The 20,000-nt window shown below is 56.8% G+C and overlaps 1 protein-coding gene across 6 annotated transcripts in view; it reads right to left on the reverse strand.

Moving 5' to 3' along the window:
* Nfix (nuclear factor I X) overlaps positions 1-20,000 on the reverse strand; it is a 119,758-nt gene that overhangs the window by 30,368 nt on the left and 69,390 nt on the right. For all 6 annotated transcript variants that reach the window (XM_045139183.1, XM_045139184.1, XM_045139181.1 and 3 more), the window contains 3 exons: positions 2,540-2,602; positions 2,053-2,127; positions 1,569-1,689 (listed from right to left, as the gene is read on the reverse strand). In XM_045139183.1, the coding sequence (XP_044995118.1) occupies positions 1,569-1,689; positions 2,053-2,127; positions 2,540-2,602 (259 nt within the window). The remainder of the gene's footprint in view (positions 1-1,568; positions 1,690-2,052; positions 2,128-2,539; positions 2,603-20,000) is intronic.

The raw sequence follows: 20,000 nt of genomic DNA on the forward strand, positions 1-20,000 counted from the left end.
AAAGGAGGAAGTGGGGGGAGGGAGGGAATTACCATGGGATATTGTTTACAATTATGGAAGTTGTCGATAAAATAAGTAAACAAATAAAAATGGGGGCTGCAAGGCTGGAGAAATGGCTTAACAGTTAAGTCACTTGCCTGCAAAGCCTAAGGACCCAGGTTCGATTCCCCAGGACCCATATAAACCAAATGCACATGGTGGCACATGCATCTGGAGTTCATTTGCAGCGGTTGGAGGTCCTAGAGCACCCATTCTCTCTCTCTCTCAAGAAAATAAATAAAAATAATTTTTTAAAAATTCAAAAATGTTCCAGTTAAAAAATAGGACAGGGGCTGGAGAGATGGCTTAGCGGTTAAGCGCTTGCCTGTGAAGCCTAAGGACCCCGGTTCGAGGCTTGGTTCCCCAGGTCCCACGTTAGCCAGATGCACAAGGGGGCGCATGCGTCTGGAGTTCGTTTGCAGAGGCTGGAAGCCCTGGTGCGCCCATTCTCTCTCTCTCTCCCTCTATCTGTCTTTCTCTCTGTGTCTGTCGTTCTCAAATAAATAAATAAAAAATTAAAAAAAAAATAGGACAGGAACCGGGTGTGGTGGCACATGCCTTTAATCCCAGCACCTGGGGCGCAGATGTAGGAGAATCTCTGTGAGTTCGAGGCCACCCTTAGACTACATACTGAATTCTAGGTCAGCCTAAGCAGAATGAAACCATAACTAAAAAATAAATAAATAAATAAAAGAAAAAAAGGAAGGCAGGACTGCTCACACTTATAATGGAAGCACCTGGAGGTTCACTGAGTTCGAGGCCAACCTCAATTACATAGTGGGTTCCAGGTCAGTCTGGACTCAAGTGAGATTCTGCCTCAAAATACAAAAAAAAAAAAAGATCTTCCCTGACCTCCAATGGTCATCTCCACTTCCCAGGGAACTCTTTACACCCCACCCCACCATTCCAGTTCTCTGCTTCTGCTCCTCCCCACAGCTGTGAACCCTGTCCACACATGCTGCTTCTAAATGGAACTTTTTTTTTTGTCATTTTTGGTTTCCTGAGGTAGGGTCTCATTCTAGCTCAGGCTGACCTGGAATTCACAGTGTTGTCTCAGGGTGGCCTCGAACTCACGGCGATCGGCCTACCTCTGCCTCACGAGTACTGGGATTAAAGGTGTGCGCCACCACGCCCAGCCTAGGGGGAGCTCTTTGAAACACACCTTTCAGAGGTCCCCACGCTCCTCAGTGAAGTCCAGGGGCCTCTCTCTGGTTTCTGAAGCTCTCTGCAGGACAGTCTGGACAACACGTCCCGTTCTGACTAGAGCATCCAGGCGGGTAGCCCACACCAAGCCTTGGTGTGTCTGGGCTCGAATGTCACACCTGCCTGTGGCAACCGCTTCCACAGAGCACCATGCCCCCATGGCAGCACAAAGCCAGACGCTCAAAGGGAACGCGGGCTGGGGGGAACCATATATAATGGCGCCCAACAAGGGGCGGCATCCTGAGGCATCAAGGCCAAAGGACACACGGCCACCACAGACGCAGGGAGGTGGTCGGGGAGGCGAGGCAGCCACAGGGCTGGCTTACCTGGTGGAGGGAGGAGAGGTGATCGACCGTCGCCCCAGGGTCACCTGGTTGATGTTGTAGTAGCTAGGGCTCTCCAGGTCTGCCAGCGAGAAGTTGGGCCCTGATGCTGTTGCAACAGGAGCTGGAAAGGAGAGGCTGGTCAGGCCATGGGGCCAGCCTGGTTATGAGCTACCTGCCCCCCACCCAGAAGCCAGCAGGGAGCCCACTATGGGGGCCATGGGACAGGAAAGGTAGGCCAATCTGGGCTGCTGAGGAAAGCTCTTCCTGGCTGGGGGGTGTCCGGGAAGAGCCAGTGGGCTGTGCATTTTCTCCTGCAGCACAGCACAGGTGAGAGCCAGGATTCTCTGGATAACTATGCCTCTCCCAGCCCAAGGCCAAGGGGGCAGAATCCCCAGGCCCCATCAGCATGATGCCCTGTTCAGGTCCCGGTCCTGCCTCCTCACCCCATGCCTGGCTCCTGATCTTGGCAGAAGGATACACTTACTCTGTGATACTCTCACCAGCTCTGTCACATTCCAGACCCCAGAAGTCACAAAGCAGTCCTGGAAACTTAAGTGCCCTGAGGAGAGAAAAAGGCTGGTGAGGGGAGCCCAGCACAGATTAGGTTCACCTGTTTCCCCCAAAGTTCTCTTTGGTTTGATTCCCCTCCCTTCAAAGCTTTCCTGCTAGCCTTAAGGTCTGCCCTAAAGAGGGACATGCAGGGGCTTAGTGGTTAAGGCGCTTGCCTGCGAAGCCCGAGGACCCATGTTCAAATCCCACGTAAGCCAGATGCACCAAGGTGAGGCAAGTACAAGGTCGCACATGCCCACTAGGTGGCGCAAGTGTCTGGGGTCCAATTGCAGTGGCTGAGGCCCTGGTGCACCAATCTCTCTCTCTCTCTCTCTCTCTCTCTCTATGGCAAGGCCTCTCTTCTTGGATGGCAGCCCAAGTTACAGGACAGCTAAGTGACCAGGTAGAGAAGGGGCACTGACCGTTGGGCAGTGGTTTGATGTCCGCATCTCCTTGCTGGTTTGAACTGTCTGATTGTCCGGATTCTGCAAGAGACACAGAGAGAGGATTTAGGTCAGGAGCAAACATTTGCACAGCTCCTGGCCAAGTGATTTCACCCTCCAGCACTGACACCTTCCAGGGCCAACCGGGGAAGGCGGAGCAGGGGAGGAGGATGTGCGCCCTGTGTAGGCTTCTCGGCCTCCACACTCCTGACGTCTCCGTTGGTCTCTGGGGTAGGGAGGGGGCTGTCATGAACGCTGCAAGCTATGTGACAGCAGCCGTGGCCTCCACCCACTAGATGCCAGTAGCACCCTAGTTGTGAAAAACCCACAGCACTCCCACAGATTGCCCAGTGTGCCCTGAGGGACAAAGTTACCTCTGGTCAGCTACACTGGCCAGGAGTAAGAGCTCGGGAAATAACAAGGAAAGGTGTCAAGACGGGCACTGCCCACAGTGGTACAGACCTCTGGGCTCAAGCCCCCAGAGGGGCACCCTCACCCCTGACTTCATTAATTAAAGTCACTCGCGTAGGCCTGCCTGCACCTCCCCCACCTTACCTTTTTGCCTACAGGCAGTGCCTGGCAACCCAGGGGGGGGGGAGGTGTGCCCTGCCTGCCGCCCGCTCTGTGCCAGCCTGTCTGGGCTGTCTCATGCCCCAGTGCCACAGCTGCTCAGAGGGAGCCCCAAAACAAGGGCCCATTGTGCACTGGGAGCTCGCAGAGGGCTGGGGGCAGGGTGGAGCGTGCGTGTGTGTGTGTGTGTGTGTGTGTGTGTGTGTGTGTGTGTGTGCTTTGCCAAGCTTGGGAAAGCCCCCCACCCCGCCCTCTAGGTTCTCAAAGCTTTGTGTGCCACAGGCAAGACGGGGACCTCCAGGAAGCCTGCCTGAGCAGGACAGCTGGGCAGAGAGAGGGTGAGGGTCCCGGGGCACGTTTTAGGGCAGCAGGAAGGCAGACACTTGGTCAGGACTCCACGGCTCCCAGCGACCACTGTGCCCTGCTTCTGGTCAGGGCTTTGAGGGGCTCTTCAGACCTGGTCTATCAAGTTTCACACACAGCCCCATGCCCAGCCTACTGACCCCCGGAAGGGAAAGGCAGAGAGTTGGGCCCTGGGTTACCAGAGACCCGGCCTGCTTCATTGTGATGGACAGAAAGGGCCACAGTTTTGGGGGTGGGAAACGCACTGTCTTCATCATTTTTTACCTCATCCATTTTTTTTTCTTTGCAAAGAAATATGAAAGCTTCCAAGCTAAGAGGAATTCCCCTCTTCCCCTTGTTTAATGTCTTTTTTTTTTTTTTAAATTCCAAAAAATAGTAAGCCTTGCTATAAATTAAGAAAACAGGAGCCGGGCGTGGTGGCACAGGCCTTTAATCCTGGCACTCGGGAGGCAGAGGTAGGAGGATTGCCATGAGTTCGAGGCCACCCTGAGACTCCATAGTGAATTCCAGGTTAGTCTGGGCTAGAGTGAGACCCTACCTTGAAAAACTAAAAAAAACAGACAAACCAAAAATGAAAGAGAAAACGTGGGTTTGTAAGACAAATTCATCCTTCCACACCTCAATTTTTGCTGGGACTACACATGTGAACCCCACTGTGGGTCATCTCTTTGCTGGTGGCATTCTATGCTACGGATGGAACCAAGAACCTCTTTCCACATTCTCTAGGCTGGGCAGGGGCACCTCCCGGTGCCCTGGTGTCACATGGTACGAGTTCTCTTGTGTGGCTCTTCCCCCCGCCCCCCAGGTCTGATTTAAGCCTCAGTCCATGCAGGTGGGGCCTAAGACAGGTGGGCTAACCCAGGACCTCCTCGGACCCCCCTACTGAAGCTTCCTGAATGCACAGCCTCAGGAATGGGCGCGTTGAGCCCAGGAAGGGACCCCTGGGGCAGACTCTGTTGCCCAGTGGCGAAGGGGACCTCACCTATCTCAGAACTAACGCAGCCCGGAGCCCCTTCCAGGCCTGGGTGGCTTTGCTGGAGCTCAGAGTCCACCCCACGAGACACCTATCGGCCCACTGCGAAAGGCCGTGTGCAGAGGGAAAGCTGGGTGCCAACGTGTGTGCGTGTGCACATCCGGCCAAGGGACAGAAAGAAGAGAGGGAATGTGACAAAGAGATGGAGGCGCGCCAGCGACTGAGGCAGACAAACGGGACTCCAGGAGAGTGTGGCAGACAGGAAATCCTTCTAACCGGGACACTGCCCGAAAGGGCGCTGCTGTTATTCTCATGAACCTGACGCCGGAGGAGCGAGCGAGCTCCAGGCCCCGGGCCGGCGAGGCCCCGATGCCATCCCACGCGCCTCCAGGCGCGGCTCCGGGTGCTGCTGGCAGCCATCTTAGACCTTGGCAGCCATCTTACGGCTGGCGGCCCCAGCCAGCATCCCACATAATGCCACCGGCGCCAGCCCCCAACATGTTCAGCTCCGTTCCAGGACAAAAGGCAGAGAGAGACACGAGAAGTCTGCACCCAGACTCCGAGGCAGGGGAGCCCGTCCCGGGGGGCCAGGGTGGCTGTGGCCCAGGGTCCTGCTGCTGTGCCCAAGCCTCTGGGGGGGGGGGGCATCCTCCCTCACCCCACCATGCAAGCTGCGAACCCTGTAACAGCTCGGCCTTACTCAAAGGTCCCTAAGGTCCCCAGAGCGCCACGGTTAGGCCCAAGCACTCTGTACCAGCTCGGCAAGAAGGAAGCTCTGCCCAGTAGCGCTGAGAGTGCCTGGGGCTGGCACGGGGTGCCAGTACACAGTCAGCTCAGGGACAGGTCCTGGACAGATGTGGGGAAGCAGGCGGGGGAGGTGGATGGCAGGGGCCCAGACAGGACGCTGGGCCTCAGGGGTCAGGCTTTCGGGCTATCCGGAGACAGAAGCCAGTGGGCAGCTTCTGCATTTGGTAGGCTTTCTGGGTTGCCCTGAGCGGAGATCTGGACCCACTCTGGACACCCCAGGGCTCCATGGCACCCTTGCCTGCCTCCAGTCCCTGGGGGAGGGCGGGGATAGCCCTGGGATTCAGGACAGAGACGAGGAAGGCCCCTTTCCCCGACACCCTCTCCCCAGGCCCCCTCCTCGCGGCTGCTCCACTTTTATCTGGCAGAAGGTGGCTTATCAGAGCCACCAGCTGAACAAACACACAAATCCACGGTTAGTGAGAAAAACTACTCTGCCTGAACTCTTTATCTTATGTTCACAGGCTCTGCCCACTGCCCACTGCCAACAGCTCAGGAGGGGACCTCAGGCGGCCCAGCAGGGGCTGAATTCGCCGCTCCCGGAGGCAGGCGGAGGGCGGCCTCCCCTTTACCCGGGCCTTGCCTCAGCCTTTGCCATGCTTCATGTCTCCGCTGCCCCCTTTCTTCCCTCCTCGCCCCGGGTAGCTCACTTGGCAGCCCCTGACCACAAGGAGCTGCCCTCCACCCCCCCCCACCCCCCACCCCCGGCTCCAATGTCTGGTTTCTCATTGGAGACAATAGGCCAGCTGGCAGCCTGGGGACTGGCGGAGGGGCAGGAGTGATACAGGCTGGCACAAGGCAGGCAGGTGCTGCTCCGTCTCCTGTGCCATCCTGTCTGACCCGTACTGGGTACTGTTGCTCTGGTTCCTGTGTGCCACGGCCAACGGCCCCTGTCAGCCTTTCTGGCTTAAGCTGCTCCGGCCCCGGCTGCTACAGCCACGGGCCCCCCACCACCCCCGCCCCCCCCCCCCGGCTGCAGACATCCCCGTTCTGAGTGACCCTGGCCCAGGCAGGGGACGGAACCCCAGCAGCTTCCTGCACGCACTCTCTGCAAAGTCCAGGGTTCCCGCCACATCCTGCCCAGAAAAGCCGCTGGACAGAGGGGTCACCACCATCTGTCCTGGAGCCACCCCAAGTCAAGCGGAGGGTCTAAGCCGTCTCTGCGCTGCCCACTGCATGAAACCATCTGAGAAGTGAATCCGGCTTGTCATTGAGGGTTGCCCTGGATGGGCAGGCCTCGGTCACCCAGGCTAGGCTTGGGTGAAGGAGAGTCTCGGAGCCCACGGGTCATTGCGAGCGCCGCCCGGCAAGCGTGGGTCAGGCCGCCTGTGGTCTGTTGACCGCTCCTCTCTGACCGCCCCCCGCCCCCCGCGAAGCACGCCTCCGCGGCACAGCCCTCCCCCCTGCCTCTAGTCGTGGCTACTCAACAGGCCGCCGGAAGGCAGGGCTATGAAGGGGCAGGGGACAACCCTGGACGGTCTAGGCAGGGGCCTAAGGGGGTCTCCCCTATTGCTTCCTTGCCTGGCCCACGCCATTGACTCAACTGTCCGCCCCTGACATCCTCTCCTTTATCTAAGATGTGCCTGGCTTTTCCCTCTGGACTTCAATTCTGGGCTCTCTTCTCTTCTTTGGCTCTCCACCCTCCTGTCCTTCCCTGAAACACCCTTTTCCTCCTTGCTGTTGGCTTTCTTGCACAAGTGTGTGCACGTGCGTGTTTGGGATGGTTCTACCTCTTAAGCAGAGCTCGGAAGGACAGGCTCCCACAGCCAAGAGCCTGTTGTTGCCCATAAACCCCAATGGATAGTGTGTTCTTAATATATATATATGTATGTATGTATATATATATAATTTTTTTTTCCAGCCACAGACGGGGATGTATTTATGGCTCCCAGTATGTGAGGGAGGAATTCCTGCTCATTGCAGCCAACACTCCCTTCAGCACCCACGCGAAATAAACTCACTCTGTAAAAGGGATGGCCATGTGCATCTTGCTGGTCAGCTGCCCCGTGGACGTCACCCAACAAGTGCTATGGGAACCAGGAGGGGCTCGCAGATCTGGTCTCGGCCGTGCCCCCGAAAGCATACCTAGACACGGCGTGCACACTTAGAGGGTTTGTTATGCTCTCGGCCGCCCTGTCATCCTACAGGAGCCACCAGACTCTTTAGCGTCAAGAAAGGGTGGAGTCAGGCTGGAGGGATAGCTTAGCAGTTAAGGCATTTGCCTGCGAAGCATAAGGACCCAGGTTCAATTCTCCATGCCCCACCTAAGGCAGATGTACAAGGGGCACGTGCATCTGGACTTCATTTACAGTGGCTAGTGGCCCTGGTGCGCCCATTCTTTCTCACTTTCTCTCTCTCTGTCTCTAATAAAAACAAACAAACAAAAAATGTAGGCTCTCCTGCCTTCAAGAAAGAAAAGTGGAATGAAGCCAGGCATGGTGGTGCACGCCTTTAATCTCAGCAGAGGAAGTAATATCACTGTGAGTTCAAGGCCAGCCTGAGACTACATAGTGAATTCCAGGTCAACCTGGGCTAGGGCAAGACACTACCTTGAACCCCCCCCCCAAAAAAAAAATTGTGTGGGAGGTTGTAACACCCACTGCCAACAGAGAAGACAGAAGACCCTTCTCAACTTGGAACAGGGATGGCTGGCTTTGAGGTTGTACTGCCCTTTCCTTGGCTCTCCTCAGACCTAAGGTCCCAGAAGCAGGTGGGGGTGCAATTCAAGATCCCATCCTTGCCCTCCCCTTAGTATTGCACCCATCTGCCTACCTCTCCCCCCCTTCCTTCCACGACCCTGGAGCACCCAGGGTACGGGAAACTCAATCTGGAGGGGAGCCAGAGGCTCAGCCTGCAGCAATCAGAGTCGGAGAATGCGACTATTGTGCCTCCTGAAACCCAAGTCAGAGAATCCGAGACACCCCGAGCCCAGGAGGGGGGCACACGATAGACGGCGACTAAGGGGCGGTTCACGGAGGGGTTCTCCCTGTCTCAGACCTGGGTCCAGGAAGTCCCCGAGAGTTCGGGGCATCCAGAGGGCACAGGGAGGAGGGGCTGGGCGGGACTGAAGGGCTCCTAGGGACGCCTTTCTGTCCGTGTTCCCAGGCCAGCGTGTGCACGCTCACACCTGCAATTCCGTCACTTTTAGAGCCCCACAGTTTGGGGTCAGGAGCCTGGGCAGGCAGCACGGACTTGAAGCTGTGGGTGGGGACAGGCGGGTACAGGGGGACACATCACCCTCCTCCTGCCTTTCCTCACGCGCCTCACAGATCCCACGGGGCTTCAGCCTTTGGCTTGAGTCACCTGCTTGAGGGGTGGGATGGGATGTGCCACAGGGGACAAGTGACAGGAAGGAGAAGAAGCCGTGTGCTACACTCAGGGACACACATGCTCTGCCCCACAAAGCTGCCTCCCCGGCTGAGGCGCAAGACAAGAAAAGCCGAAAAACCAAAGAAAGGAAGGAAGGAAGGAAGGAAGGAAGGAAGGAAGGAAGGAAGGAAGGAAGGAAGGGAGGAAAAGGAAAGGAAAGGAAAGGGGAAAGGGAAAGGGAAAGGGAAAAGGAAAAGGAAAAGGAAAAGGAAAAGGAAAAGGAAAAGGAAAAGGAAAAGGAAAAGGAAAGGCCGGGGTGGGTGGGTTGAGCCATGGGCACTTCTTTTTGTTGTTTTGTTGGCTGGCCTGGAATTCACCCTGGAGCCTCAGGGTGGCCTCGAACTCATGGCGATCCTCCTGCCTCTGAGTGCTGGGATGAAAGGCGTGCGGCACCACGCCCCGGCTCCCGTGGGCACTTCCTGGATCAGAGTTAGCGTGGGGAAGGGAAGGGGCATCACACCGTCCACAGCGACCCTGGGAGACTGCCTCAACTCTTTCCCCCTGCCACATGGATGCCGGGCTGGCGGCAGTGCTGGACCAGGGGCAGGCTTGGGTACCTCCAAGGAAGTGGGTTGAAGTGCCAGCGTGCCCTTCTCCCCACAGCCTGTACCGGGCTTCATCTAAGCCCTCGGGGCTGGGACGAGCAGGCCTACCTCCTGCAGCTCATGGCCACTACCCCTGTGCTGTGGAATGGACCCCTAGTAAGAGCCCTCCGGCCACCAAGTCCCGCCTGGCACCTTCATATAATGAAAACGGTGTTCCTAAACTCGTGTTTTTTTTGTTTTTTTTTTTTTCCCTCCCAGAAAACAAGAACGGGTTTTCCTAACTCCTCTGCACCCACAATAGCCTGGCCTTCCGGGCCATGAGCCGGCAGGGGTGTCTTGCCAGGTTATCTGCCACCTGCCGGGAAAACTGGAGACGGAGCTGGGCGGCGGGGTGAGCTGGATGGGGTCCTGAGTGCTCAGCTGTCTGCCACAAGGGATGCGAGGGTGAGCCCCACAGAGGAGAGACGCACCCCCTCACCCCATTCCTGCAGAGCAGAGGACCCAGCGAGGAACAAACCAACTGCCTGTCGCCTGTGCTCACGTGACAGGAGTCGCTGGGCCACAGCAACACTGGAAGATTCTAGTGGGAGCACAGGTGGGGGTCCCTGTACCCAACCTAGCGCCTGGGGTTTCAGGGACCCGTGGCCGTCTGTGCCACAAACGAGCAGACTCGGGGCTCACTCGGCGTCCACACTCTCCTGGATGTCTCAGAGGCCCCATGGGTCAAGAGTTCCCACCATATCAAAACACCCATTAACAACACAGCAGCTGGGCTGGAGAAATGGCTCTCAGCGGTTAAGGCGCTTGCCTGCAAAGCCAAAAGGCCCGGGTTCGATTCCCCAGGTCCCACGTAAGCCAGCTGCGCATACATGGCGGTGGCGCATGCGTCTGGAGTTCGTTTACAGCGGCTGAAGGCCCTGGCGTGCCCATTCCTTTTTTTTTTTTTTAATTTTTTTTTTTAATTTATTTGAAAGCGACAGACACAGAGAAAGACAGAGGGAGAGAGAGAGAATGGGCGCGCCAGGGCTTCCAGCCTCTGCAAACGAACTCCAGACGCGTGCGCCCCCTTGTGCATCTGGCTAACGTGGGACCTGGGGAACTGAGCCTCGAATCGGGGTCCTTAGGCTTCAGAGGCAAGCGCTTAACCGCTAAGCCATCTCTCCAGCCCTGGCGTGCCCATTCTATCTAGCTACTTCTTTCTCTCTCTCAGTCAATAATAGTAATAACACAACAGCTACTGAAGAAACAAAAACCTCAGGCAGATGGAGAGAGGTGGAAGACATGTCCTGTCCTGTCCCGCCAGGGAAGTGCCTCTGGTCTGGATCCTGCACCCGCTGTAGGGACATGTGGAGACCTCACTCTAGCACGGAGGAAGTGAAGGGGCACATCTGGGCAGAGAGATGTAGAACGGCCCTCTGCAACAACTCAAGCGGGAGCCATGTCCCAGGTCCTCCCGGTCCAGTGGCCTTGGCCGCACTTGCTAGAGCACCTGCCCATGGGATTCCTGAGCAAGGAGCGGGGGTTGGGGGCAGGATGACATGGACGCACACCACGGCTCAGGCCTCGCTCAGAGGAGGGAAACACTGAATGCTGGCTGTCCTGCCTCATCTCCATTTTTAATTTTTTTTAAAATTTACTTGAGAGCGAGAGACACAGAGAGAAAGACAGATAGAGGGAGAGAGAGAGAATGGGCGAGCCAGGGCTTCCAGCCTCTGCAAACAAACTCCAGACGCGTGCACCCCCTTGTGCATCTGGCTAACGGGGGACCTGGGGAACCGAGCCTCGAATCGGGGTCCTTAGGCTTCACAGGCAAGCGCTTAACCGCTAAGCCATCTCTCCAGCCCTCATCTCCATTTTTTAAAAAAAAATTTTTGGCTTACTTTTATTTATTTATTTGAGAGCGACGGACAGAGAAAGAGGCAGGGAGAGAGAGAATGGGCGCACCAGGGCTTCCAGCCACTGCAGACGAATTCCAGATGCATGCGCCCCCTTGTGCATCTGGCTAACGTGGGTCCTGGGGGAATCAAGCCTCGAACCGGAGTCCTTAGGCTTCACAGGCAAGCGCTTAACCGCTAAGCCATCTCTCCAGCCCCTCATCTCCATTTTCTGCCCTGTGCACTTGCTAAAACCTTCCTCTTCCCCCTGGGCGCCGCTGAGACGCCGCCTTGGCTGGAGGCGCGGTAGGTGGGTCGAAGATTGTAGCAGCAGCAGAACGGTTTCTTAGCCACCGAGAGACAGAGCCGGGTGGACGGCTGACCCAGGTGAGCCCCTGCCCACGGCACTGGGCAACAGCCATTAGCGAATAGCCCGAGGCTGCTCTCATTCATTCACTCACTGGGAACAGGGTGAGGAGAGGCGAGGGAAGAGGCCAGGAGGGGGTTCCAGGCCACAGATACTGAGGGTGCTGGCCCCAACAGTCTTGGGGTACAGAACGTTGAGGACATCAGGAGCGCAGATGCTGACTCTGCGGCAGCAGGTGCCATTTCCGGTCGTGCCAGCTGGTGCCACATCTTGCTGGCAGCCAGAGCCAGCATTTCGGAGAGGGCCTGGGTCTCCAGGGGTCAATGTGGCAGTGGGGTCCAGGCAAGTGGCCCCCAAGCCCTGGAGACCTCTGTCCCCATCACAAACTGATGACTAAGGAGCTGACAGGAGACTGTCCTCCACAGCCAGCAGGCCAGGAAAACCCAGGAGCCTCTGGGAGAGGGCATACCTAGCCCAGCCAGGAGCCTACAGCTTTGCTCCCCCAACCCCACCCCTCTCTATTTCCAGAGTTGCCCTTTCTGGCCCTTTGAGCTGCCCAGGCAAAGGCAGGTCGGCCAGACATCTGCCCCCACCCCCAGCTGCTCTTGGGACTATTAATAGTGTCCCCATCTTCCCAGGGCTGGGCAACACCCTCCCCCTAGCACCCAAACACACTTGCCCTTGATCTAATTATTCCTAACGGGACAGAGTTCTCAGTGCCTAATGTCAAGCCCATTATGAGAGAGGACAAGCGTTCTCGGAGGTCACACAGGGTGGGGGGGGGGTGGCTGACTAGGCTCCTCAGGAGCTTGTGGGAAGGAGGAGGAGGGGCTATAAACTCCAGGGCTGACAGGGACAGAAAGCAATGAATTAAGAACTGAAGGGGGTGCCGGGCATGGTGGCGCACGCCTTTAATCCCAGCACTCTGGAGGCTGAGGTAGGAGGATCGCTGTGAGTTCGAGGCCACCCTGGGACTCCATAGTGAATTCCAGGTCAGCCTGGACCAGAGTGAAACCCTACCTCGAAAAAAAAAAAAAAAAAAGAGCTGAAAGGGGGTGCTGGAGAGATTGCTTAGTGGTTAAGGCGCTTGCCTGCAAGGTCAGAGGACCCAGGTTCAATTCCCCAGGACCCATATAATGCCAGATGCACAAGGGGACGCGTGCATCTGGAGTGCATTTGCAGTGGCTGGAGGCCCTGGTGCTCCCATTCTCTCTATCTGCCTTTCTCTCTCTCAGATAAATAAATAAACATAAAAATAGGGCTGGAGAGATAGCTTAGCAGTTAAGGCATTTGCCTGCAAAGCCAAAGGATCCCGGTTCGACTCTCCAGGACCCACATAAGCCAGATGCACAAGGAGGCACATGCATCTGGAGTTCATTTGCAGTGGTTGCAGGCCCTGGTGCACCCATTCTCTCTCTCTCTCAAATAAACAAGTAAAATATATTTTCAAAAAGTAGCTTGGGCTGGGGAGATGACTTAGCGGTTAAGGCACTCGCCTACAAAGCCAAAGGACCCAGGTTCAATTCCCCAGGATCCACATAAGCCAGATGCACAAGGTGGCGCATGCATCTGGAGTTTATTTGCAGCAGCTGGAGGCCCTGGCGTGCCCATTCTCTCTGACTCTTTGTCTCCCTCTCTCTAATAAATAACTAAAAATAAGATAGTTTTTAAAAACCTGAAGGGGCTGATAGAAACGGAAGAGCCAGGGAGGGAATCAGGGCCTGGGGAGTCTGCATAGAAAGAACATGACGTTCTAGAAGGCAGTGGCCAGAGCAGAGAGGGGAAGGAAAGGCAGTGGCCAGAGCAGAGAGGGGAAGAGGAGGCAGTGGCCAGAGCAGAGAGGGGAAGGAGAGGAAGGGGCCAGAGCACAGAGGGGAAGGGGAGGCAGGGGCCAGAGGGCTTGGCTTCTTTAAGGGAGAAGTCAACTTGAAGGGACAAAACTTTTCCCAAAGACCCCATCACCATTCCCTGGGCTGCTTCCCGCTGGCCAGCATCGGTGGTCCCTGACCCTTATCCCCAAGGCTCCGTGGGGCGGGAGGAGAATATGGAAGAAGTGGAGACCCTCTTGGGCTTAGGTGAAAGGAGCACGTCCCTAAGCCTCAGCAGAGCCTGTTTACCCCAGAAAGTGGAGCCCTAGGGATGGAGGATGGATGTAGGCAGGGGCACTAGACTCTGCCCTGCTCATCCCTGCCTCCTTGGCAGAGTCCACTCAGGAAGGCTGAGGACTAGGGAGGAAGAGCCTGGCAGATTCCACCTGCCTCGACTCACTCTACAGGGAGGGCAGATCATGCTTAAGCACCAACCCTCTGCTTCCAAACGCTTTGCTTGGTCATCTTCTGTGGGGCAGACAGCGCCCAGTACCCCGGCCACCCTGGCCCATGATGACGAAGGAGTCATCATCCCCTCTTGGGGAGTTGCCTTGGTTGGGCTAAGACTGACGGCAAATGCGGGCCCTAATCAGATGCTTCAGCAGGACCCTGTTCTCACCTACAGGCTGAGCAGCCTTTCAATTCCTACCCATTGAGCAGCCTCAGGCTGGGCCAGGGCCCAGTGAGGAGTTAAGGAGAAGGGTCTGGGTGGCATGAGTGTGCCAGGGACCAGCCATCAGGCTGCCAGGCTGTGAAGATAAGGTTTTGCTCACTGCTACATCTCCCCTGCCCCTCCACGTACACAGAGTTGATAAGGCTCCTCCAAGAGCCTTCCTCTGACTGTGCCAATTTCTCTACCTCACACAGGAGGAAGATGCCCCGGCTAGTTGGCACTCCTGGCCGTTCCTCTGAAGACAGATCATCTTCCCTACAGACCCTACGGGGCACTCATGTCCAAGGAAGCCCCTAAACTGCACCAGTGTTTCCGCAAAGCCCAGCTGGGCCCAGCACAGGGCTGGCCACACCAGCCTCATATCCAAAGGGTAGATGGACAAAGAGAGGAGGTCAAAGCTCCCAGGCACGTCAAGGGAGCACTTTCCCCTGGGCCTGCTCTGCTGCCTGCCACCGGGGAAGCCAAAAGGTTATCACTGTGCTCAGCTCTTCAGAAAAAGCACAAGGGAACTGGACCACGGGCTCTCCAATTTCCAACTCAGACCCCTGAGAGTCTGGGCAAGACTGGTGCCGTGGCCACCTCTTGCGGGGGGCCTGAGGTGACCATGGAACTTGGGTGGGGCTTTGGGTTTGGACTCAGAAACCTGGGGTCTAAATCCTAGACTTGCTACTTAGGCCCCTATTTTGGTTTCTCCAACCCCCTAGAGCAACACCAAGACACTGTAAAGTACCAAGCACCGGTGAAGACCGTTCAGGCCGCTAGTCGAATGGGCTGGCAGGTGCCAAATTTCCTTACTCAAAAAGTCCCACTGAGGGCTGGAGAGATGGCTCAGTGGTTAAGGTGTGTGTCTGCGAAGCCTAATGACCCAGGTTCGATTCTCCAGGTCCCACGTAAGCCAGGTGCACAAGGTGGCGCATGCATATGGAGTTTGCAGTGGCTGGAGGCTCTGGTGGGTCCATTCTCACTCTTTCTCTCTCCCTCTCTCTGTCTTAAATAAATAAATAAAATGCTTTAAAAAAAAAAAAAAAAGCCCCACTGGGGGGGGGCACCTTGGATGGTGCTTGGATGAGATGCAATGAGACTGCAGTATAATGGCTGAGGCTGCTCAGGACCTGGGGAGGACAGAAACATATTCATGGCCGAGCCTGGACAGACAGACTGATGACATGTGTGGGTGTGTGTGTGTGTGTGTGGATCCGGAGACGCTGGTCTCACCAAAACTCAGTCATTCACAGGTCAGGGCCTTTCCTCCACCATCCCCTGCCCCACCAAGTCTCCTCTACCTTTCAGTTGGCTCCCTATCCCTCACTTTGCTAAACATATCCCACAGAAGGCTACGGAAGGCACAGAAGTAGATCTAACACCAAGAGGAAGTAAAAAGATACTGTGCTTGTAAAAAAAAAAAAAAAAAAAAAAAAGCCCCATTGGGCTGGTGAGTTGCGGTTGAAGGCGCTTGCCTGCGAAGCGAAAGGACCCAGGTTCGATTCCCCAGTACCCACGTTAGCCAGCTACACAAGGTGGCGCGCGTGCGTCTGGAATTGGTTTGCGGTGGCTGAAGGCCCCGGAGCGCCCATCTTCCTTCCCACCCTCTCTCTCCCTCCCTTTCTCTTTCTGTTAAATAATAAATAACATATTTAAAAGCCCCGTTCTGGGTTCAAGGGGTCCTGGGGGCCTGCAGAGCCTCCTGGAGCCACGGGCTGCGCTCCCCCGCTCGGAAGCTAGGTGGCGCAGTAAGTTAACGCTAGCTGCCCTGTGCCAGGTTGCAGCGGGGCGAGCCTGCGGGCCGCTCGCCCAGAACTCCAGGGGAAGAATGGGGTTCCCCTGAACACCCACGGGGCCCAGCAGGAAGGGGAAGGGCCCAGCCACCGGACCTTGGGTGTGTACCCGGGAAGGAGCTGCTGGAGGCAGCGGTTCCATGGCTGCCACTTGCCAAGCACATCCCGTGATGCGGTGTGAGGGCCTGGCTTCCCCGTGCGCGCTGATTAAGAACAGCTTTCCGCGCCCGGGGCCGGATGGAAGGAGGCCTCAGGATGGGAGGCGAGGAGAAGTTGGGGAGGGGGGTGTGTATGCTGCCAGGTGCTTGACCAGGAGGGTCGTGATCACTGGGCCCAGCCCCACCTCACTCAGTCAGCTCTGAGCACGGTCTACCTCCTCTCCCAGGGTTGGAGGGGGGGAGGAGAGGGGAGGGGCGGGGTCACCCTCCAAGAGAGCTTTCGGTCCTGACCCCCAAGTGGGTTCCTAACATGTCCTGGACACCTTCAACTTTTAGAAATGCCAACTTTGCCTCTACACCTGATAAACTCTCAGAAAGGGTTATCTGGGGCCAGATAGATGGTTTAGGGGTGTAACGTGCTTGCCTGTGAAGCCTGAGGACCCAGGTTCAACTCCCCAGAACCCACGTAGGTCAGGTGCACATGGTGCAATGTGCATCTGGAGTTCCTTCGCAGTGGCTGGAGGCCCTGGTGTGCCCATTCTCTCTCTCTCTCTCTCTCTCTCTCTCTCTCTCTCTCACACACACACACACACACACACACACACAAATATTTTTTAAAAGGGAAATCCCTGTCCTTCTCCCCTCCCTTCCTCTCCCTTCCCCTCCAGGGAATGAAAAATGGAGACTGAAAGCCAGATCAGGAACCACAGACAAGAAGAGAAATGGAGAACAGTCAGGAAAGGGGTGGGGGGGGGAAGAAAGGAAGAAAAAACAGCAGCGCTCCCAGTGGCGGCGGGGCAGTGGACAGGCACACCCTCCCTGGCGGCCGGGCGGGCATGGAGAAAGGCCCCTTTGTTCCGCTGGGAGGTTAGTCCAGGAGAAGCCTGCCCCCAGCACCCCTGACCCTAGGCCATCCGACTACCACGAAGTGTCTGGCTGGGCCTAGCTACTTCCCTCCTTCCCCAGTCCTCAGCCTCAGAAGCAACTGGCAACCAGCATGCCTTGCCCAGGCCCCAGGGGGGCTCACATGTGCCACTGCCAGCCCGCCCAGGCTTCTCCCAAGCTGTGAGTTCTGCCCCACAAGCACGCAGCACGCTGGGTAATAGCGCCCAGGAGGGTGACTGCCTCCCTGCACCAGTGAGGCTGGGCTCATTCCCCATGGGGCCAAAAGTAGCTCTGAAAGCGACTTGACTCTGTGCTAGGGTCAACCTCACCAGGGTCATCTGTCCCCGGTAAACAGGGGCTGGGATCAGGCACTCCAGAACCTACACACACACACACACACACACACACACACACACACACAGATAGCTCAGGAGGGGAGGACCTGCTGTCTCCAGCACTGGGTCTACTTCCACTGGCACCCTCCCCACCCACGCACCCATCACTAGGGCTCCTGGCCACTTCTGGGACAAAGCAGGCCACGGCCACCTCTCAGCTGGCAACCGGTGGTCTACACTTGGCTGAGTGAGAATGTGTCCTTCCCCCCACCCCCACACCAGCGAGTACCCTTGCAGTTCCCACCCAAGCACTTGCAGGAGAAAACCTGGAAAGAGGGCTTGGCCCCTTTGGTCCTGGACCGTGCCAGTGTCCAGCGCTGTGCCCTGGCCCCATCCCGGGAGGCACTTTCTTCTCAGGAGGCCCCAGCCTTCACCGGCAGCAGCTGAGATGTTGCGGGGCGGGGGGGGGGAACCAGAGGGGAAGGGAGGCTCTGGGGGGGTAAGAGGAGGCTCTGGGAGCCCGAGCAGGCTGTCAGCACAAGAAGCTGTAGTTGAGATACATGATGTCCTGCCAAACCCTAGCCCCTTAATTCAATTAAGGGAGCGACAGACTTCCCTCCCAGACCAGCCTGCGCGCAGTGCCTGTGAACATCCTGATGCACGTGAATCCTGGACGCCATGAACACGCACGCGGGTGTGTGTGTGTGTGCGCGCGCGCGCACACACGCATGCGCGTGTAAACGTGTGACTCCATCCTGGAGGAGGAGGATGGGGGGAGGCAAAGAAGGTTGGGGAGGAGGGATGTGGGCTAGAGGGTGGTGACCTCAATTTTCTTAGAGGGACAAATTCTGACCTGGTGTTCTCCAGCCACGTGCCCACTGGGAGTGCCTGACTCACTTGCTGCCAGGTAGAACCCTAGGCTTCCGTCCACTTGGTGCCCAAGCCTCCTGCAACCCTCCAAACAAAATATACCCACCATTATTGTAAAGGTCCCCTGGGGGCAGAGTTGGCCAGTGAGACCAACTGCCCTGGGGCACCAGGGTTCATGCACTTAATCACACAGGCCTTCTTCCTTCCAATCAGCCTTTCCTCGTTCCCTGGCCACTCTACCTGACCGCCCCCCCCCCCCCACCAAAGGTTCGTGATGGTTCTACACAAGGAAAAAGATGCTGGGCGTATTCCATGAGCTCCTGTCCTCTTCTTGATTTTTCTCCCACCAGGTGACCCGCCTCCCAGGTAGGGAGGAAGCTGGGCGCCACGTCACCAGGGGCCGGGCCCACAAGGTGAATGCTTCAGCTGGGGACGGACCTGGGTTCTGGAGGCCAGTGGAAACCTCCCACAACCAGCCCTCCAGCTTGGGGAGTTCCCTCCCTCCCCAGTTCCTGAGGTCCCAGCCTGGAGAAAAGGTGGGGGCTGTTCCGGCAGCCCTTCTCTTCTCCTTCCCCCACCCCCCAGGAGTGCGCCTTTTCACCCCAGCTCTCCAGGAGCCTCCTTCTGGGACCACAGCCAAAAAGATGGTAGAAGGATGTTTATAAGCTGTTAAAAGGGAAAAGGAAAAGGTGGAGGTGGGGCCCAGAGGCCCAGGCCTCCAGGTAGTGTGGCCTGGGGCCTCAGTTATAAGGGGGGGGGGGTTGCCCTGGAGAGAGCCACATCTGGCAGGTGGGGGGAGGAGGGGCCTCAGTGTCACCCAGCCACAACCTGGCTGGCAGTGCCCAGGCTGGCAGTGCCCAGTAGGGGTCTGGAGTGCCTCGCTATTCTGCTACACAGGATTTGGGATTATTATATTATTTTCAGTTTGCTCTCCCTTATGGGCCCCGAATGGACCTAGGAAGGTGGGGGGAGAGCTCAGGCTGCAGGAATTGAGGGTGTCGCAGCAGGCTCAAGGCTCAGCACAGAGGGAGCGAAAGCTTGCTCTGGGGCTCTGCACACCCTTAATGGAAGGCTGGCAGCGGTAAATTGTTGTTTACTTTTAATTAAGTAAACAATGTCGGCTTTCCGCCTCCTCCCCTGCCATCCCAGCCAGTAATTTGGGGTTGACAATGGGTTATTTCCTCCCCCCCCCCCACAACTTTCTTCCCTCGGAGCCCTCCCAGCTCCCCGGCTCTCTCCACTCCTCCTCACAACCTTTGGAATGTGCTGGTTGGGAAGGTTCCACCCGCAGGGTCACCCAAAAGGTCCCAAACCTGCCAGGCCCTACAAACTGCGGGTTCCGAGCCGGGCTCCTCCCCTCCAGGATGTCGCCCTCGCAGCAATGAAGATGCGGCCTGCACTCTCTCCTTCCACAACCCCCCTCTGGAAAGCACCCTAAATGGAGTAGCCAAGAGTGTGTGTTGGGAGGGAAGTACGGCAGGCAGCCCGAGGGTCCAGGACAGTTCCCTAGGTTTTACAGGTCACCGTCACCAGCAAGGGGAACTTCGGGTCCAGCGGGGGAATGGGGGGGTAGGAGGGTCAAAAGCCCCAAGCCAGCAGACCACAGGTAAGTAAGTACCAACTCCCCTCAGAAGCCTTTCATGCCCTTGGCCTTCCAATGTTACTGTCTTGAAATTCTCAACTTAAAAATAAGAGATTACTGGGCTGGAGAGATGCCTTAGTGGTTAAGGAGTTTGTCAGCGAAGACTAAGGACTCAGGTTCGATTACCCAAAACGCTCGTAAAGCCAGATGTACAAAGTGGCACAGGCATCTGGAATTCATTTGCTGGAGGCCCCAGCGAGCCCATTTTTTTTTCTCTCTCTCTCAAATAAATACATTATTAGAGAGTGGGGGAGGGGAATGGGTATACCAGGGCCTCCTGCCAAGCAAACAAACTCCCAAACTCCATCCAGATGCATGCACCACTTGGTGCATCTGGCTTTACCTGGGAACTGGGGAATTGAACCTGGA

The sequence above is a fragment of the Jaculus jaculus genome, chromosome 21 (genome assembly GCF_020740685.1).
Source record: "Jaculus jaculus isolate mJacJac1 chromosome 21, mJacJac1.mat.Y.cur, whole genome shotgun sequence".
Taxonomy (NCBI): domain Eukaryota; kingdom Metazoa; phylum Chordata; class Mammalia; order Rodentia; family Dipodidae; genus Jaculus; species Jaculus jaculus.